A 17,717-nucleotide genomic window follows, 5' to 3' on the forward strand; every position below is an offset into this window, starting at 1 on the left:
AGAAGGGCATTAACTGGAGATACAACAAAGACACCAAAGATAACACTGAAGGAGCTGCAAAGATACACAGCGGAGATGTGAGTATCTGTTCATAGGACCACTTTAAGCCATACACTTCACAGAGTGGGGCTTAGAAAACAGTGGACAGAAAAAAGCCATTGATTAAAGAAAAAAATGAGATAACATTTTTGTAGTTTGCCCAACAGCATGTGGTGGTCTCCCCAAATACATGGCGGGACTCCAGACAAAAATTCACCTCAAGGAGCCAAAAGAAAAAAAGTTAGGTGCCAAATAATCAAATGTGTAAAATATCAATCCAAACGTATCTTAACTTTCTAACCTCCGAATACAGTATATGTGCCTAACCCAGCCACTAGGGATGCACAAACCAGTGTGCTTCTTCGTGCCAGTCCCAAGCCCGGATAAATGGGGAGGGTTACATCAGGAAGGGCATCCGGTGTAAAATTTTGCCAAATCAATATGCAGACAACAATACAAATTTCCATACCGGTTTGGTCAAGCCCCGGGTTAACAACGAACGCCACCAGTACTGTTAGCCAACAGGGTGCTGGCAGAAATTGGGCTACTGTTGGTTGAAGAAGATGAAGGAGAAGAAGAGGGGGGAGACGTGTCCGGAGGCAGGAGAAGAGGAGGAAAGTAAAGAGAGTGGAACTGAGGGTAGGAACTTTGAATGTTGGCAGTATGACTGGTAAGGGGAGACAGTCAGCAAATATGATGGAGAGAAGGATGGTTGATATATTGTGCGTGCAAGAGATTAAATGGAAGGGGAGTAAAGCCAGGTGGATTGGAGGTGGCTTCAAATTGTTCTATCATGGTGTGGATAGAAGGAGAAATGGGGTAGGAGTTATTCTGAAGGAACAGTATGTCAAGAGTGTTTTGGAGGTGAAAAGAGTGTCAGGCAGAGTAATGATTATGTAGCTGGAAATTGGAGGTGTGATGATGAATGTTGTTAGTGCATATGCACTGCAAGTTGGGTGTGCAATGGGTGAGAAAGCAAGATTTTTGGAGTGAGCTGGATGAAGTGATGAACAGTGTACCCAAGGGACAGAAAGTAGTGATTGGAGCAGATTACAATGGGCATGTTGGTAAAGGGAACAGTGGAGATGAGGAGGTGATAGGTAGGTATGGTGTCAAGGAGAGGAATGAAGAAGGTCAGAGGATAGAGGAATTTGCCAAAAGGATGGACATGGCTGTGGAGAATACATATTTTAAGAAGAGGGAGGAACATAGGGTTATGCACAAGAGTGGAGGAAGATGCACACAGATAGATTATATCCTATGCAGAAGAGCTGATCTGAAGGAGATTGAAGACTGCAAAGTGGTGGCAGGGGAAAGTGTAGTTAAGGAGCATAGGATGGTGGTCTGTAGGATGCCATTGGAGATCAAGAAGAGGAAGAGACTGAGGGCAGAGCCAAGGATCAAATGGTGGAAGTTGAAAAAGGAAGACTGCAAGGTTCAGTTTAGGAAGGAGGTGAGACAAGCACTGGGTGGCAGTGAAGAGTTATAATAATAATAATAATAATACTTTTTATTTATATAGCGCCTTTCCCATTCTCAAGGCACTTACAGAATATAAGAAAGAACTGCAGGGTATACAGTATATAGCATAGTACAAACCAAATAAATAAATAAAGAAGATTAAGACAGTAAATTCAGAGAAAGCCTAACAGACAACATAATTGATGGTCTAGCACACACATAGAGGTTATATGAGCATCTTGACATAGAGGTAAACTGAGAGAAGGGTAATAAAGTCAAGTAGAGCTAAAAGCCTTCCTGAACAGATGAGTTTTGAGTTGTTTTTTAAAAGAATTCATGGAGTCAGCTGATCTACTTAATTTCGTTAGGTCATTCCAGAGTCTGGGTGCTATACAGCTGAAGGCCTTGTCACCCATAGAGTGTAAATTAGTGTGGGGTACAACAGACCAGTGAGCCAGTGAAGACACAGCAGAATGGGTGTGATGTGCTCGCTGCTGCGGCTTCAAGTAAGGACTTTTGCAGCCGAGTTTTGAATAAGCAGGAGCTGTAATATAATATTAGAAGGGGCACCTGCCAGCAGCGAGTTACAATAATCCACGCGGGATGTGATAAAAGCATGTACAAGTTTCTCAGCATTAGAAAAGGAGAGGAAGGAGCAAACACAGGATATGTTATGGAGGTGGACGTAAGAAAGTTTCTTAATGTGATTTATGTGGGCGGAGTAAGAAAGGGAGGAATCAAAAATGACACCAAGATTCTTTGCAGTAGAGGCAGGTCTGATGAGATCACCGCCAAGATTGACTGGGAAGGAGCTAATTTTATTAAGTTGCATTTTAGTCCCAATTTGCAGGAGTTCAGTTTTGTTGCAATTTAATTTTAAAGAGTTCTGCTCCATCCAGGTTTTAATTTCACTAAGGCAGGTTGTGAGCTGAGAAAGCTCTGATGAAGTTCCACTTTTAACATTGAAGTAGAGTTGAGTATCATCTGCATAAAAATGATAGCCCAGTCCATAGCTACGAATAATATGGCCAAGGAGAAGCATATAAATACCGAAGAGAAGAGGGCCGAGGACAGAGCCCTGAGGAACTCCTTGTGTGACTAGCGCCGAGCTGGATCTGCTGTTGCCAAGACTAACAAACTCTTGCCTATCAGTCAGATAGGACTTGAACCACTGGAGGGCAGTGCCAGAGATACCCAGCATGTTCTCCATTCTGGACAGTAGAATGTCATGTCTGACAGTGTCAAATGCTGCACTGAGGTCTAACAGAATTAATATGCTGGTTTGTCCAGAGTCTGCTGCCATAAGCAAATCATTGGTTACCCGTAGCAGAGCAGTTTCACAGCTGTGCTGCACCCTGAAACCAGACTGAAAGGGTTCCATCAAATTATTAGTGGTTAAGTAACTGGTGAGCTGGGAGGCTACAACACTCAAGAGCTTTTGACAGGAAAGGTAAGTGGGAAATAGGCGGAAATTGTTAAGATTGTCAGCATCAAGACCAGACTTTTTTAACATTGGGGTTACAGAAGTGATTTTAAAAGTGAGCAGCACAGAGCCAGTGTCAAGGGATGAGTTTATTATTGTTGTAACAGTCGGGATTATGGCATGAAGGCAGGATTTAAGTAGTGTGCTGGGATGGGGTCCAGTACACAAGTAGTCAGCCTCATCTTACAAAGCAGGTTATTAACAAACGCAGATGTGACTGGTGAGAACTTAGAGAAGGAGCTGGATGGAGTGGGAAAACAGGGAGAGATATAAACAGATGATGTATTTATGTTAGTTGAATTATTTAGATCTTTAATTTTGTTACGGAAAAGTGAAGGAAATCCTCACAGACTTCAGTAGAAGAGGTAGTTGGGCCAGATGCAGGTTGAGTAGTTTATTAACTACAGAAAACAAAACCCTTGGGTTATCGTGGACACTTTCTATTATTCTGCCATAGTGGGTGTTCTTAACAGCAGTTAGTGCTTCTCTGTAAGCTCTTTGGTGGTCAGAGAAAGCCTGGATGTGCACGTGAGGCCAGTCTTACGTGACATTCTCTCAAGGCGTCGCCAGCTGCTTTCATAGATCGCAATTCTGAATTATACCAAGGAGCTGAACGTTTAAAGGAAACCTCCTTATGTTTTAAAGGAGCTGTTTTATCTAATGCTGAATGAAGGGCTGAGTTATAGTGGTCAACAAGACTATCTAGTGTTGACGGAATAGGTGCAGACAGTAAAAGATCAGAAATGGATCCAGAAAGGATAGAGGGACAGATATTTTAAGGATTCTGTAAGAAATTTGTGTTTACAGGTAAGAGGAGGGAAAGGCAGTGAGACAGTGAAAATACTGCTTTATGGTCAGAGAGTCCCAAATCAGTGCTGTAAATGTTGGCAACAGATAGTCCAGAAGTGCAGATCAGATCCAATATATGACCACCAGAGTGGGTGGGAAAATCAACATGTTGTGTCAAGTCAAAACAGTCCAGTAAGGATAGGAATTCATTTCTCAGTTTAGATGTAGTAGTGTCAATATGGATGTTGAAATCACCAAGAAGGATAATTCTCTGAGAGTAAGAGCTTAGGTGGGTTAAAAGTTCAATCAGATCAGATAAGAAGGATGCATTGTATTTTGGGGGACGATAAAGAACAATGAGTGAGACAGGACCTGTTTCCGTTATTAGTTTAAGAGCCAGGCACTCAAAAGACAGTGGACAGTCAATTGGGATTCGTTTGATATTTAAGTCTGCTCTGATAATTACTGCTAGCCCACCTCCTTGTCTAGAGCTGCGAGGTTCTGTATGGAAAAGTGAAACCAGGTGGAGTCGCTCCGTGAGAGACGTAATTCGTTTGGTTTTTGCCAAGTCTCCGTTAAACACAGTATATCAAGTTTGGTGTCAGTGATGAGTTCTGACAGCACCAATGCTTTGCCATTAAGAGATCTCACTCAAGTTAAACAGTGCAATATTAGTTAATGAGGCTTCTTTTTGCACAGAGCCCTGAGCAGGGTTTATTTCCACACAATGTAAATTTGACACACTGACACTTCTATTTCCAGGGCCATGAGAAGGAAGGCTTATTCCTGAGCAAATGCTGCCGGTTGCCTTTTCATTCGCAGACCGGCGGTGGCGGCAACCTGACCCGTGATGAATATATGTCGGGCGCTGCAAAATACCGGCGTCTTTAAGGATGTTCCAGTCAGACCATTTGCTCTGGACAAACTGTTTAATAAGAAGGAGTTTGTCATGAGAGTATTTTAGCATGATACTGGGCAATACTTATCTGAAAAGCAGTGGAGAAGAAGCACAGCGGAACCGGTAGGGCAGGCAAGTGTGGTAGCATAGATGAGATAAGCGGTGATAGCAAAGCAGCAGAAAGCATAGCAGGAGGAGGTAGCAGGATTTGGAGGTTCCAATACACAGACACAAACAGTAACCTTCGTAATTTCATGCGTTATCTCCCCGGAGCCATAAGCCAGGTTAGTATGAACATCAGATCAGTTCCCAGTCGTAGAGTACTGTAAAATGAATTGGGAGCAGATCAGCATAGCGAATATAATCACGGAGACAGATCATCCCGAGTTCATAGATCGCCAGATACAAAGATATGTTTGCAGGTCTCGTCCCGCGATCCACAGAATTAGCTGTTCCCAGTCAAAGTAGAGTCCATAAAATCTGTAAATATTAAGCCAAATCCACCTAATTCAAGTCGGCTGTATCCACGAACTATATGTACAATAAAAGAAATAAAACAAACGTGAGAAGTGTAGAATTAAGGCGAATTTTGCGAAAAGTGTTGTTAACAGGTAGGAGCGGCAGCAACTTGCATGCGCCAGCGTCCCCTCGCCTGTCTCCAGACAGCTGGGAAATTACAGCAGATGTAGTAAGTGTGACGGCAAGAAGGGTGCTTGGCGTGACATCTGGAAAGAAGAAGGAGGAAAAGGAAACCTTGTGGTAGAATGAGGAAATACAGAAGAGTATACAGAGGAAGAGGATGGCAAAGAAGAAGTGGGATAGTCAGAGAGAGGCAGAAAGTAGACAAGAGTACAAGGAGAGAAGGCTAAAGAAAAGGTGTATAATGAGTTGTATGAGAGGTTGGACACTAAGGAGGGAGAAAAGGACCTGTACCGATTGGCTAGACAGAGGGACCGAGCTGGGAAAGATGTGCAGCAGGTTTGGGTGATAAAGGATAAAGATGAAAACGTACTCACAAGCGAGGAGAGTGTGTTAAACAGATGGAAAGAGTACTTTGAGAGGCTGATGAATGAAGAGAACGAGAGAGAAGAGGTGGTGTGGAGATTGTGAATCAGGAAGTGCAACGGATTAGCAAGGAAGAAGTAAGGACAGCTATGAAGAAGATGAAAAATGGAAAGGCTGTTAGTCCAGATGACATACCTATGGAAGCATGAAGGTGTTTAGGAGAGATGGCAGTGGAGTTTTTAACCAGATTGTTTAATGGAATCTTGGAAAGTGAGAGGATGCCTGAGGAGTGGAGAAGATGTGTACTGGTGCTGATATTTAAAAATAAGGGGGATGTGCAGAACTGCAGTAACCACAGGGGAATAAAATTGATGCGCCACAGCATGAAGTTATGGGAAAGAGTAGTGGAAGCTAGGGTAAGAAGTGAGGTGATGATTAGTGAGCAGCAGTATGGTTACATGCCAAGAAAGAGCAGCACAGATGCAATGTTTGCTCTGAGGATGTTTATGGAGAAGTTTAGAGAAGGCCAGAAGGAGTTGCATTGTGTCTTTATGGACCTGGAAAAAGCATATGACAGGGTGCCTCGAAAGGAGCAGTGGTATTGTATGAGGAAGTTGTTAGTGGCAGAGAAGTACATAAGAGTTGTACAGGATATGTACGAGGGAAGTGTGACAGTTGTGAAGTCTGCGATAGGAGCAATGGATGCATTCAACGTGGAGGTGGGATTACATCAGGGATCAGCTCTGAGCCCTTTCTTATTTGCAATGGTGATGGACAGGTTGACAGACGAGATAAGACAGGAGTCCCCGTGGACTATGATGTTTGCTGATGACATTGTGATCTGTAGCGATAGTAGGGAGCAGGTTGACGAGACCCTGGAGAGGTGGAGATATTCTCTAGAGAGGAGAGGAATGAAGGTCAGTAGGAACAAGACAGAATACATGTGCGTAAATGAGAGGGATGGTGAGGATGCAGGGAGTAGAGTTGGCGAAGGTGGATGAGTTTAAATACTTAGGATGAACAGTACAGAGTAATGGGGATTGTGAAAGAGAGGTGAAAAAGAGAGTGCAGGCAGGGTGTAATGGGAGGAGAAGAGTGTCAGGAGTAATTTGTGACAAACGGATATCAGCAAGAGTGAAAGGGAAGGTCTACAGGACAGTAGTGAGACCAGCTATGTTATATGGGTTGGAGATGGTGGCACTGACCAGAAAGCAGGAGATAGAGCTGGAGGTGGCAGAGTTAAAGATGCTAAGATTTGCACTAGGTGAGACGAGGATGGATAGGATTTGAAATGAGTACATTAGAGGGTCAGCTCAAGTTGGACGGTTGGGAGACAAAGTCGAAAAACAATAGAGAGAGAGAGAGAGAGGTTAGGAGAACGTGCTGATACATTGCATTGCCGTACCCACATAGAAAAAAAAGGCAGTGTGCTCAGTGGTTACTCTCTCAGGTGGGCGTCAACATATCATAATCTCTTGGATTTATACGACTAACATTATAAAATACCAGAAATTATATGATAAAATTAAGTCCCGATTCATCTGCGGGAGAACTTATCTGCGAGTATAGAGTAATGAATTATAATGCGACAAAACAGAACAAAAGGTGAGAGGGATAAATACTTTTGCAAGGCACTGTTCCTTTGCAATTTATACTGCATTTTAGAACTTGTGAGATACAACTAAACCATCTGATTTCTTGTTATTTATTGCCACTGTCATACTCCATCTTTATATATATTATGTACATGGAAGCTCCTAAATTTGTTTTACTGCATTCTGTGCTATATCCACAGTGCAATTAGTCTACTTGCATTTCTAATAATTGTAGATAATACAGTAGACAACCTTCAAAACACTACTGTAATTATTGATGGTTGAACAGGAAGAGCATTTTTTTTTTCAATTTCCCACAGTCATTAGGTGAGAATAAAGCAGTTCAGAAAAAAAACACAATAATTTCAAAAGAAAAGGACAGAAATGAGTGTCCTTTTTTAATCTTACATTTTATATTTATTCTGATTATTTGTATGCATATTGAACATAGAAATCAAAAAGCAAAAGAGCACCTTGGTAAAGTGTTAAGAGTGTTAAAATATAATATACAATTAATAAAGGTTTAAGACTAAGCATATTCTAGTCATTTAAGAGGTTTCCCTTCATGTATTATTTTTAGTTTCAAAATCTGATTTTACTGTTTTGTCCTGTTCCTCAACCTCTTTCTTTTGTGATTTGCCTCACTGTGTTGCCCTTTCACATTTGTCAAAAAATAAATGTGCATGACACTAATGAATGGATGAAAATTGCCTTTTTATATACACGCGTGGAGATAGGAGCTATTTAAAAACTGTTGTGAGAACACAGAATGTGTAAAGACACTGTACCTAGTTAATGCCCAGGTGGCCTGCTAAGATTAGCATAAATAATTTGAACCAAGAACTACAAGATGAAATGTAACCAGGCTGATCTTCCTTTAAACGACAACAAAACCCTAAATCTTAGTAAAAATAATGTTGCCAAAGATCGACTATCTGGAAAACTAATGTAAAAATACAGAGCCCTAGGTGTCAAACCCCAACTACAATAGTGATATCGTAAAAACACACATTGCAAATTGGTGGTGCTCATCTCTATATATATATATAAAATCCAACATCTGTCTGTCTGCGTTTCACAAGAGAACTACTTAAAGGATTTAAATTGGGTTATTTTCTATACTTTGACTGAACATTCCAGTTGATTTTGCGACATCTCTCATTGAGCTATATATCATATTTCGCTTGCGGCACCGATTTATTTGCGTGAATCCGAGAGACATGCAGTGGCCCGAGGGGGTCATGGGATTCCCTCCTCACTCATGCACAAGCCTCAGGGCATATTCCTTACCTCCACTTCACTAACGAATGAGAGAAGTACTTAACAGATTTAGATTGAGTTTTTTCTAGAATTTCCTTGAACATTCCGATTGATTTTGTGACTTCTCTCATTGCGCTAAGAATCATAGTTCGCTTGCAGGAGCAATATATTCGCACTAATCCGAGACAGAGGCTGAGGGCCTTCCTCACTGTTCTTTTTCACTAATATGTGGGCGGAGCTGCGTGCACGGCTAGTTCAAACAAAAAAATTGGAGTCAGAAAAGGATGCAAAATAAATTCTAACAACATTAAACAAACATGAAACAAAATAGGATTCAGCCTTAAAAAAAACAAAATACGGAATGTTTTAATAATACACTTTCAAAAAATAGTGAAAAAATCATAAACATTAAATAATCACAACACCAGTATGCAATAATAGTAGTTGGACATAACAGAATAGGCTAGAGGTCTGGCATTGTCCTTACAGGCAGCTGTTATCTGGCAAAATAGAATAAATTGTAATGCCTATGGATATGAGATCTGGACACTGAAAATTGTCATCCTCAAAATAAAAAGAACTAGCGACAATGCCTAGATCTGGAGATCTTATAATGCATAAATGACAAAGTACTTCAAAAAATGATTACAATATGTAGATGGGAAAAGTATATACAGGGATATTGAGATCACTTTCAGAATAATGTATTAATAAAAACAACAAAAATGTCAAACATCAATCACTTTGTAAATGAAAGCTCAAGAACACACATCATCTAAAATTCTGTACCACAAGTGTAATATTGTTTATTCGTACTGCATTTGACAAACACAATATGAAAAAATCAAATACAACAATATCAATTAGAAGAAAATCGAATAATTAAAATTCTAATTCTATATAAACATTTGTCTGCATTTAAAATTATGCAAAATAAATCAAAAACACCAATAACTTTACATAGGATTATACACAGGTTGCAAACATGAGATAGACGGATTTCTGATCTCTTTGGTGTGGAAATGAAAAAAAAGGTAGTGTCATGAGGATTGTGTAATTTAATATTAAGATTAAAATATGAACTTACAAAAAATAATATTTTTAGAAACCTGTCTTTGTACTTACCAGGTAAGAACTAGTATAGATAAAAGTCTGTTCTAACCGGGGGCTAAAATGAAAAAGCTGAATCAGTGATAAAAACACCAACTCCCACTGGTCATTGAGTGCAGCAAAGATGCATAAGGCCAGCATACATTCAGGCTAACAAAGAAGCCCAGGGTCTCTGCAATTCCATCCCTCAAGAGTCCATGCTGGATCAGGAATTAAGAGTATCTACCATTCCACCCATCCAGAAGCCAAGCTGCATCAGAGACCATGGCGGATCAGAGACCAATCAATGTATTAGGCCCGCGTGGTCACAGACATTGAGTCTCTGCCATTCCATCCATCCAGAAGTGAATCTGAATCAGAGACCATGGCAAACAGCCAAACAGCAAACAGAACAATCAGGTTAATAAAACAGATCACCTTGTAATCTAAACATATTGGATGCTTAGACTACAAACAAAACAAATTGCTACCTATCCAAGTTGACTGGTATTATGCTGTTATTCTCATTTGCTTTTTTGAGGCATAATTAGTAGGGCTGCAATGATTAGTCGACGCAATCGACGAAGTCAACTACAAAAAAATCGTCGACGCAGATTTTTTATTGTTGACGCTTCATAAACAGAACCTTCAATAGAGGCTCCAGTCACAAAGAACCACATTGGTTTTTGTAACTGCAATGCACTACATAAACGTCTGGGGGTAGTATCGTTTGTTATTGTTTGTCAAAACTGCACACAGTCCTACCAACGAAGAAGGTCTGAGGAGAAGAATGTAGTGGAAAATAAACGTGGTTGCAATGGCGAGTCGGATAGAGGAGAGGGAAGGAGATGGAAACAAATTGAGACAGAAACTTTCTAAAGTGTGGGAGCACTTCACTGAAAATGGAAAAAAGTTGAATGCCGATTATGCAAAGCGAAGCTTTCTTTTCACGGCAGCACCACCGCGATGCATGAGCATCTGAAACGCAAGCATCCCAATGCTGCCGTCTCTCGAGAGGTAAGTTTTAGCGAGTATAGTTAGTGTCACGTGTTAACGTTGATGTTTGTACTATAACGTGTATATATCAAGGTTTCGACAATGACAGTTAAGTGAATATAATTTTAGTTATGTTTGCTAACGTGTTTGGAGCTATAGTAAACATGTGAATAGGAGTAGCTCAGCAGTCCTAGTTTTTTTTTTTTTTCGTATAATATTTGAGTTCATATGAATAGTAAACTATCTCTAACTAATGTTAGGAAACTTGTGTTTTGGAGCATATCAGTAATTAGCTTGTTACATATTTTAGTCCGTTATTTTTTTATTTTGGCATAATATAGTACATGATGAGATAAACTACAACTTCAGAGTGTGATGATTAAAACATCTTTCTCTGGTGCTCTTTATGTTTCAGTGCTACTAAGCAAAGGCATGTACTGTAGACGAGTTTATCCTGAAGAGAGGCTCTTGCACTGCTTAAATGGCTGAAGTGTTTACAGAAAGCATCCTGAACATGATTGTTAATGACATAAGACCTATATCTATGGTTGTAGATCAAGGCTTCAAGCAGACGATCAACACATTTCATCCAGGCTACACCTTACCCTCCAGAACTCATTTTACATAGCTCATTGAGGGAAATTATGAATCTGCTATCACTCAGATGAAAACTGTTCTTAAATCAGCCAAGAACAAGATTGCCCTGACAGGTGATGCCTGGACCAGTGTTGCCACAGAGGTTTATCTTGGTATCACTTGCCACTTTATAAGTGATGATTGGAAGCTCATTAACTTCAGTTTCACAACCATGCCATTAGAAGAATGACACACTGGGACAAACATCGCCACATGGATTGAGCAGGCTGTGGAAAAGTTTGAGATCCCTCCAAGCAAAATTGTGGCAATTGTTCATGACAATGGCTTCAATGTCATCCTGGCTGCTAACATCTTGCAGGAAAAACATGGATGGATGTCCATCCGCTGTGCAGGCCACACTTTGCAGTTGGTGATCAATAATGCATTTGAAACACCCTCAAATCAGTAAAGCACTTGAAGCAGCAAGGTGTCTTGTAGAGCAGTTTAAACAAAGTGAACTGGCTTCAAGCAAGCTGAAGACCAAGCAGAAACAGATGGGGACCCAGGAGCACAAACTTGTCCAAGATGTCTCTATCAGGTGGAACAGCACTTATTATATGATATGTCGCCTCCTGGAACAAAGATGGCCACTGACTGCAACTCTGTGTGACCCAACAGTAACACAAAGAGGAAAACAACACTTAGACCTCAAAGCTGATCAGTGGATCATTTTAGAGGAGCTGGCTTAAGCTCTCCAGGACTTCGAATGTGGTGCAGTCTACTTGAGTGGGGAAAGCTATGTGACTGTCTCTGCTCTGCCTCCACTGGTCAAAGGGCTTCTGAAATCCACCCACACTGCTTATGATACAGCTGCTGGGCAGGCCTTCCAGGCAGCTGCATCAGAAGAGATCACTGCACGATAATCAAGAGAAGTCACCTTAAAAGATGATGATCCAAACAAACTGATCATTGCAACTGCACTAGACCCACGTTTTCAAAAGTTGAAATTCCTGAAACCAGAAGAGAGGTTTAGTGTTCAGAACAAAATACAGGCTCTGGCCCTCCAGTCCATGAATAGGAGTATTACTCAAAACAACTAGCTTGCCACAGGGCACGAAGAAGCAACAGGACCAGATGATGAGGGTGCTTCAACTTCAGCTGAGAGAACTTCAAATAGATCTCTACTAGCTCTTGAATCACTGCTTGGATGTAACTCAAAAGACAGCGACAATGATAACACTGAAGAAGATGCTCACGAACAACTGATCACTAATGAAGTAAGATTTATTTATTGAAATAAGAATAGTGCATATTAAACATGTTAATATTAAACATTTCAGATGTAGCCAACTGGCCAATTTTTATCTGTTATCCCATGCCAGGTGTTGATGTTCTTTGGAGAGCAGCCCATCTCGAAGACAGAGAATCCTCTGTCTTGGTGGAAGGCAAATGAGGCAAAGTATCCCACTCTTGCCTCATTGGCAAAATCATTCTTGTGTATTCCTGCTACCTCTGCTCCATCTGAGCGTCTCTTCTCAGCAGCTGGGAACATTGTCTCAAAGAAGAGAGCCAGCCTCACACCAGAGCATCTCGAAATGCTCATGTTCCTGCACTGCAATCAGGAATATATGAACTGACTCTTTTATAAACTGTACATTACTGTTTTATTTAATTTGAATTGAAGCTTTATTTAAACTTTTGGACTTAAGACAAACCTCTGGCCATTTTTGGTTAAGTTAAATGCACTTTTTTTGTTTAAAGACTAAGTGCACTTTAGATTGTATTGTTTAATGTATTTCTTTTTTATTGTGATGGTCACACTAATATAAAAACATTATTATTATTGTGATTATTTTCAAATTGGGGTGGCACGGTGGCGCAGTGGTAGCGCTGCTGCCTCACAGTAAAGAGACCTGGGTTTGTTTCCCGGGTCCTCCCTGCATGGAGTTTGCATGTTCTCCCTGTGGGTTTCCTCCGGGTGCTCCGGTTTCCTCCCACAGTCCAAAGACATGCAGGTTAGGTGGATTGGCGATTCTGAATTGTCCCTAGTGTGTGCTTGGTGTGTGGATGTGTGTACCCTGCGATGGGTTGGCGCCCTGCCTGGGACTGGTTCCTGCCTTGCGCCCTGTGTTAGCTAGGATTGGCTCAAGCAGACACCCATGACCCTGTGTTCGGATTCAGCGGGTTGGAAAATGGATGTATGGATGGATTTTCAAATTCATATGTTTCACTGGTTGTTATTTTAATTTGATTATTATTCATTTTACGTGTTAATGCAGAGACATCAGGGTGACATTTACAGGTGGACAGACGTGAGCAGATGAGGTAAGACATGCACTGGAGCCCAGAACAGGATGTGCAACCACATTTCGCAGGCATCAAAATAGTCAGGCATGAAATAATCGTGATTAATCGACTAATCAAAAAAACAAAACTGAATGATTAGTCGAATACCAAAATAATCATTAGTTGCAGCCCTAATAATTAGGTACCTCAAGTTAATCTATAAGGTAAAGTGTAAACCTGTACTACTGCTGGTTTTACTACTCTATCTTGTTGTCAGGAGTCATAGATATAAAAACAAAAGAGGGGAAAGCGGGAAGTATTTAGCTATAGCAGCAGTAAACCCAGGCATTGACCAGCTGGTAAAAGTAAACATATAAGGACTATAGTTGTGATTTGGGACATTCGGTTCAGGTCTACATAACAAACAGTCTGAAAGTGAGAACAGTGGTATCCTAGGACTCCACCATAATAAAACAGTTCACTTTTAATTCCAGAGTATACTTCTCTGAGAAAAGTTTTTTGAGAATAAAAAAGAGTGAGAAATTCTTTTTTCCTCATAAAGATTAGTTAAGACAGGCAAATTTAGTTTCAATAAAATAATGAATAAACAAAACCTATGGGTAAATCGAATGTTTAAAAAGGCAAAAGATTAAAAATAAATCACTAAGTCTAACAATAATTTTGCTAGCTCAAAAAGTAATGCTATATGCACTTAAAGGGCTTAAACAAAGAAAAGACACCAAACAAATTGTGTGACAGTCCTACTTAATATGTCTTTTGCAATACAAATTCAATGATAAAAAGTACATTTATTGTCAAAAAGAATGACTTATGATCAGTAAATTACCTTGGCAAAAGTGGACTCCATCTCCGTTGTGACCTGGAATGCACTGGCAGTAAAATGTTTCTGTCACAATATCTAGTCGACAAATTGCTCTTTGATGACACTGGATTTTTCTTCTGGTACACTCTGCTTTATAGGGGTCTAAAAAAGGAAGTTGGTTGGAATGGTTTAAAGACAATTACAACACAGGTTTATTTTCCCCCGTAATAAACTTGAAATTAAAGTGAATTTTAATGATTGTTATAGGTGCAATATAATAATGGTGAAAACTGACAAAAAGGATTATACCAACTGTGCTTTAGCTTGATTAAGATATTGTGATACACCACTGTGGTATTTATTATACTGCATTATCCAATAAGTACTTAATAATCCAAAAATAATATATCATTAATCAAGGTGTTTTCATGTTTATAATTACCTTAGAGACGTATACACTCATTTTTTGCTGTAGTAATACATATATTTAACTTGAATATACTGTACATATACTTCTAAATGTTTTTACTTTGTACTAAAGGAAGCATTTTACGTAATGTCAAATCTACATTAGAAATGATTTTAGAGCCAGAGAGATAAACTGGGAAATGGACAATGCAACAATTAATCATACAAATTTTGTCCAGCAAACAGATGATTCTGAGTTATAAGACTCACCATGAGCATGAATTTCCATCTCGTTCTGGCCAATCACTGATGCAGCTAAATAAAAACCTATGAAAAATGTAATCTGTATGTCCATTTCCTTTTCTTGCATGTAAACTCCTGGCCTGAGGCAAAAAGGTCGTTTTCCGGTACTGTGGCATGGGCATGAATGTTAGCAGATGTTCTCAGTAGTAGCTTTCAACATCATTCCCCTTCACATATCTTAGGTAGCTATGGGTCTATGGTCTAGACCCACAAACAGAACTTTGTTTTATCAATTGAAAAAATAAAAAACACATTAGCCACACTAGGAGTAAGCCAGAGGAATATGTTAGCACAGAATATATATATAGGAGAAATTGTACCTGGTAAATTAACGGAAGAGGAAAACAGATCAGCATCACTATGTACCAGACACATCTGTGGAATAAAAAACACAACTTGTATATATTGATTTTGATATAACATTCACACTAATTCTATCCTCACACAGACAGATAAATGTGGAAAGAAGAATTGACATTGCAGGGTGTGTGCAGTTTAGAATTGCCTTAAAAGGCTACATTTTTATATGTTACAATAGGATATTTACCTAATGAATAAAACCTCTAACACAAACAGAAAACTGAGGCCACTGCCCTAGATGATGACACCTGGAAGCCATATTCTATGTTCATTATAGAACATTTTTGCTTCTTTGCTATAAACCAGCGTTTCCCAAACTATGTGTCTTTGAAGCATTGCAGATGGGCCACAGCCAAACCTGAATGACAACCCTGCTACTTAACCCATCCTCACAAATTCCGATGGTCAAGTTTACGGTGGCGCAGTGGGTAGTGCTGCTGCCTCGCAGTTAGGAAACCTGGGTTCGCTTCCCAGGTCCTCCCTGCGTGGAGTTTGCATGTTCTCCTCGTGTCCGCGTGGGTTTCCTCTGGGTGCTCTGGTTTCCTCCCACAGTCCAGAGACATGCTGATTAGGTGCACTGGCGATTCTAAATTGGCCTTGGTGTGTGGGTGTGTCCTTGCGCCCTGTGTGCAGCAGACCCCCGTGACCCTGTAGTTAGGATATAGCGGGTTGGATAATGGATGGATGGAAGTTTACTTCATAACAGGAGAATCACAAGTGGATCATGGCCAATCTTGGAAACAACCTCAAACCCCGCTCTGACAATCATGCTCTACTCATTGACAATTGTACTTGTGACTCATCTAACACACTGGTGCTAGTGAGGGACCATCTCTCTCTATTTATCTATCTCTCTCTCTCACACACACACACCTTCGCTTTGACTTCATGCTCAATTTACTGAGGGGGACAACCCCTATCCCCCAGCTTAAACGACTGTGCTAAATTCAAGGAGGGCCAACCCAGTGGACTGCAAACACACTGGCGTATGAAAATCTGGGTTGTGACAACACAAAGGTTGGGAAATACTGCTGTAAATGAAGGGACATCTGTTGGTTCTTCTGAGACAGACTATTTGGAAGATGCAATGACAGCACCAAAATGCCTACTCTCTGCCTTTAACTGCACAACAATGCAGCATTGGCTGGAAGAAGTCTTATAGAAATTACTCCATCAGTCATGTGACAGAACTGCGTCACATAAGGACACCATTTGCTTTGTCTAATTTCACTTTTTTTGTTAATATTGATGTTTACCCAAAAGGGCACAAAATCATATGCATATATATTTAGATAAAAAAAAATTTACCACGATATTGTGGTGAGTGATATTTCAAAGAAAGATAATATATTCCTTGTATTAGTATGAAACATTTGTTCTTTATTCAGAAAAATAACATTGTTTAAGGGTTTTAAAAGATCCTCCATGTTCAATACACAACATCACCTTTATCCTACTGTTTACACCTGCAGCTTTCCCATCCATCCATCCGTCCATTATTGAACACAGAACCTATAACTCAGCTATAGTAAGAAGTGCATTTTAAAGCACACTGTGATTTATTTATTTTAATTAATGTTTGTACTGGCAAAGTGCCTTGGGACAGATTTCACTACAGAAATGCCCAGAAAAACATGCACAACATACCTAAAGGGATTATCAAAATGCTAAAGATGCTAACTGAAACATGTTAATTTCAAAATAAAAATGCTAGATAGCATTCTAAACTGTATTCTGAGACTTTTGTTTGAACACACTTTTGTTTAAGGGTAAGGTCGTTATACTTAATATTCATAGCACATGAGAGTGGTGATGTGTTTCATGCTGATTTAAATATACAATTAAGAATATTCCTGTACTCTGTACATTTGACAATAATAACCCTAAATCTGTATCAGTGATGGGGCTGACTCACATCCTAAATTTATACGTAATGCTCTGTAAAGTAACACATTAATGCAGCTCCCTTAACAATGTTCATGTGTGCAATATCAACAATCTTTGACAAAAACACACTTGTAATGGCATCAGCAAAGTTTGCATAACTTTAATAGGGATGATGAAATGGGAAATAAAAACAACATTTTGGTGAAGACTGGGTTAACTTTAAAAATCAGTTAGGGAAAGATGTATTTGCTGATTCATGGTAGATGGCAATAAACAAAAGAAATCTCTGGAAGTGATCTGCTTCATCCCACAGATATTCACTGACAAATTCCTGGAATAATTCCAAGAAGTGCCCTAACCTTGTCACATGGTGCATTATCCTAAAAAAAGAAAATCTGCAGAAAGATTCACTGCTGCCATTTAGGGATGGGAATGATCAGCTGCATCAGGTGTCATTCC

The 17,717-nt window shown here is 39.9% G+C and overlaps 1 protein-coding gene across 9 annotated transcripts in view; it reads right to left on the minus strand.

The window, feature by feature from the left end:
• Positions 1-17,717, minus strand: part of LOC120531013 — a 133,509-nt gene that overhangs the window by 59,551 nt on the left and 56,241 nt on the right. For 5 of the 9 annotated variants that reach the window (XM_039755931.1, XM_039755936.1, XM_039755937.1 and 2 more), the window contains 2 exons: positions 15,332-15,386; positions 14,325-14,462 (listed from right to left, as the gene is read on the minus strand). In XM_039755931.1, coding sequence (XP_039611865.1) covers positions 14,325-14,462; positions 15,332-15,386 — 193 coding nt within the window. Of the gene's footprint in view, positions 1-14,324; positions 14,463-14,978; positions 15,231-15,331; positions 15,387-17,717 lie in introns of all 9 variants that reach the window. The other 4 variants (XM_039755935.1, XM_039755932.1, XM_039755933.1 and 1 more) reach the window with 1 other exon arrangement.

The sequence above is a fragment of the Polypterus senegalus genome, chromosome 6, assembly GCF_016835505.1.
Source record: "Polypterus senegalus isolate Bchr_013 chromosome 6, ASM1683550v1, whole genome shotgun sequence".
NCBI lineage: Eukaryota > Metazoa > Chordata > Cladistia > Polypteriformes > Polypteridae > Polypterus > Polypterus senegalus.